Source organism: Galeopterus variegatus, unplaced genomic scaffold, assembly GCF_000696425.1.
Source record: "Galeopterus variegatus unplaced genomic scaffold, G_variegatus-3.0.2 Scaffold15385, whole genome shotgun sequence".
Lineage (NCBI taxonomy): Eukaryota > Metazoa > Chordata > Mammalia > Dermoptera > Cynocephalidae > Galeopterus > Galeopterus variegatus.
The window spans coordinates 7806-11597 of record NW_007741496.1 but is presented as its reverse complement, the minus strand read 5'-3'; the positions used below and the strand labels follow the sequence as shown (position 1 = coordinate 11597).

General features: G+C 37.9%; 1 protein-coding gene across 1 annotated transcript; it reads left to right on the top strand.

Annotated features, from left to right (window-relative positions):
• Positions 1 to 853: 853 nt before the first annotated feature.
• On the top strand, positions 854 to 3137 carry FAM19A2 (family with sequence similarity 19 (chemokine (C-C motif)-like), member A2; the record flags this gene model as incomplete). The annotated part of the gene is made up of 3 exons (XM_008563896.1): positions 854 to 857; positions 1574 to 1726; positions 3013 to 3137. Coding segments are annotated over exons 1-3 (282 nt in total), but the record flags the coding sequence as incomplete, so codon positions are not given.
• Between the last annotated feature and the right edge of the window lie 655 nt (positions 3138 to 3792).

Genomic DNA, 3792 nt, shown 5'->3' with positions numbered 1-3792 from the left:
TTAAGCTATTTTTAATTTTAGCAGATGAAACTTTTATCATTTTATAGGAAGGCTACTATTTTGAAGAAGAGATGCTGAAAGAAAAACCAAGAACGAAGAAAATAAATTAGAACCCTAGCATAATGTGATATGTGGGGTCCAAAAATTTCAATCACCTGAAAAGCTCAGTAGCTTTGTTAACAGGCACAGGCAGTTCCAACTGCATGTCCCCTTTCAAAAGCAAAGCACTCAAAAGTCAAATGTTGGTGAAAATGGAAGTCAGCTTTATTCAGGAACACCAGTGACCTGAGGAGAGATGTTAGGCTGACCCTTCTCTCTGGTAAAGCTAAAGGAGGATGGCCAGACTGAAGCCATCTCAAAGACTCTGATTTACTGAGGGGTTTCTAAAGAGGAGGTGGAGGGAGGAGACAGTGGGAAATGAAAAGCAGGAGTGAGGGGGATGTGAACTGTGGGAGCTCCATGAACAGAGCCAGGTGCAAGGTCTTGCCAAGGCTCCATCTGTTTTGTGCTCCCGTCCTTGCTGTTATCTCAAGGTCCTGCTGGAAGGGTGGAATCGGTTTAGTTTTACTGACATCTTTCTTGGTTTCCCAGGGTCTCAATAGCACATGCTAGTCTGCAAGTCTGCAGTTCCAGGCTGATTGGAAAACAACTTTACATTCATGTAAATAAGGTCATCTTCCCCATAACCAAGGCTCAAAATATCAAGTAACCAGGGAAAACAGGGAACTCAGAGAAATGCATGTCAAGAAAAAAAACTGCGTCCTTTAAAAATCTTTTAGAGCCCATGTGGTTTTAGGTCCCAACGTGGCTTCAGTCCTGCTCACTCCAACAGCCTTACTTCAAGGTTGACAAAATGGGTATGTGAGCCTGACAGTTTATTGGAGTGGGCTTCCAGGAGGCTGGCTGCCAGATGTAAATTCATCCAAGTTCATGGTGTCATTTGGTGGCAGTTGTCTCCTCAGGCAAGATTGGAAGGAATGATTCTGGGTCCTGGGACTGGCAGGAATTTCCAGGAAAATGGTGGCAATTCCAAGAATCACCCAATTAGTTCATTTCCAGGGAAATTGGACTGCAAAATACTGAGGACGTGGATGTTTTCTCCCACTTCCTGAGGGGTTCCCTGTCTGGCCACTCTCCCCCTGAACAACATAATCTTTATCAGCACTCACTCACTTTGAGAATGGGGCTGGCTGTCCCTGTTGCAGGGCACCTTGTCCAGGGGTTTACTTTACTTTGATTAACACATTGGACCAAAAGGTGAGACAAAAGTCGTATGCAAATAAATATGTTTTTGAAGGCATCACATATTGGCTCTATATGTCAGCCTGTTTTAACAGCTCATTCTAATCTAGTCAACTAATTTTTCTCGCTTCATCAAGTATTTACTGGCAGGAATGTTCCTAACACATTTAGAAAAGAAACCAAATCTGCATTATGCAGCCAGCATCATTGTATTTCTAGTTTCATGCATGGTGGTTATCGAGCTATATTGAATGTACTTCTAATTAAAAAGAGGGAGGGAGTCTCCAAAGCTTTGTCAATGTTGTCTTATCTTTTGTTTTTGTTTGTGCAGCTCACCATGTTAAAACAGGAACTTGCGAGGTGGTGGCACTCCACAGATGCTGTAATAAGAACAAGATAGAAGAACGGTCACAAACAGTCAAGTGCTCCTGCTTCCCTGGGCAGGTGGCAGGCACCACGCGAGCTGCTCCATCTTGTGTGGATGGTGCGACTTCTTCCATTGCTCATTGTGATAGCATGGGCGGGGACTGCTTAGAGCTGGAATCCCACTATAATGCTCTCAACTGGGGTGAATCCTGGGGGATCACACTAGAAACCACTTGGTTGAAATGAGATTATTTGGGGGCATTTTGAAATCTTATCTCCTTTGGAAGGAGGTCTAAGATCTTATGCAGTTCTGTTACAAAAGGCATTATAATGTGGTTCCATTAAGTCAATGTGCTTCTTATTTTGATAACATGCGATATTGATTTCCTGGTGGATGGTGGGAGAAGGGGTGTATATAAATTAACTGGAAAAGGAAAGGTAAGAATGGATGATTTAGTAGTATGGGTTTTTAAACTCATGGATGTTTCTTAAGAACAAGAAAAATCAATGCCATATATATGAGTGAATGTTTGGTTGTGAATAGAATTCACCCAAAGTATCAATTTTTATGAAAATGCATCAAAAATATTAATGTCTTTCTTAGACAGTTCATCTGATTATAAGAGTCCTTATATGAGTTTATTTAATTGATGTTACTGTAAATAGTATTTTGTAAAAATGCTTATATTAGCATGATCTATTTTTTCTGATGAGTTTACTGCTCACAGTAAAAAAAAATGTGTTAACTCTAACACCCTCTTGTTTTCAGTCTACTCATGAATTGTATTGATCATTCATTCTAAAATATGGGCTCTAAACTTGTCACAGGTGCATTTTCTTATATGTGTATATAAATTGGTGAATCACATGGTCACCAAGTTTCCTTTCAATATATTAGTTTTCATGAAACCTATATTTTCACCCCAAAACCCTTCAACATTGTACCTATAGTTAATAATAGTATAGTTATAGTATTGTGAACAATAGTACTGTTAACTATAGGTACAATGTATTGGGTTGTACATAGTATATTGTGCACTTAAACATTTTTTTAAGAGGATAGGTCTCATGTTAAGTGTTCTTACCACAATAAAACTAAATTTAGAAAAAAGAAAAATTCTTTTAGTTAGAAAATCTTGAAAGATTTTGTTCTTTGGACAAAAAAAGAAGCATGCCTCAAAACCCAGTCTTCCCAGTAGTAGAAAAAAAATCGGTAGCTTTTGTTTCTCTTTAAATGTGTCTTGAAAGATTTTGTTCTTTGGACAAAAAAAGAAGCATGCCTCAAAACCCAGTCTTCCCAGTGGTAGAAAAAAAATCGGTAGCTTTTGTTTCTCTTTAAATGTGCACCCAGAGAACTAACAGTCCCAATAGAAAATACTGAGTCAATTTTTCTCTATCCTGTAGCTTCAATAGTGGAACAAAAATGGTGGTGCCACATGCAGCCATGTCTAGAGGGAGAGGAATGTAAAGTTCTTCCGGATCGGAAAGGATGGAGCTGTTCCTCTGGGAATAAAGTAAAAACAACTAGGGTAAGTGAACAGCCAGCTTGGGAAAGCAAAAGTGTCTCTGAGTTGATGGAGAATGGTGCATGTGCAGTAACCTCATCAATATGATTGTGGAATAAGAGAGTATAGTTTTGCATAGTATGTTTTTATACTCATATTTTTCCTTAATTCTTTTCTCATAAAACGTTTTTATTATACTCAGAATAACATCTTCTATAGATTACCATCAACTGTCATGTGTTCTGATAAATAAACACTGTTTCTTCATGAGATACTGACAGTGATGTGAAACCTCCTGAGGATGCATGTTGAATGCTGCAAAAGAGACACCAATCTCTTTTTTTCCCTAATGTATAGTAACCTGAATAACTTCTGGAAAAAAATTATTTTTTCCATTTTATTAAATTTATTTTTTCTTAATTGGCATGTAATAATTGTATATATTTATGGTGTAAATTGTGATATTTGGGTGTATAGGTACAATGTGCAATAATCGAATGAGGGTAATTAGCATGTCCATCACCACAAACATTTATCATTTCTCTGTGTTGGGAATATTCAAAATTCTCTCCACTAGCTATACAAAATTATAACATGAGGCTGTTGTTAACTGTAGTCTTCCTACAGTGCTCTAGAACACTAGAACTTACTCTTCCTAAAAAATAAAAAACTTATTTTA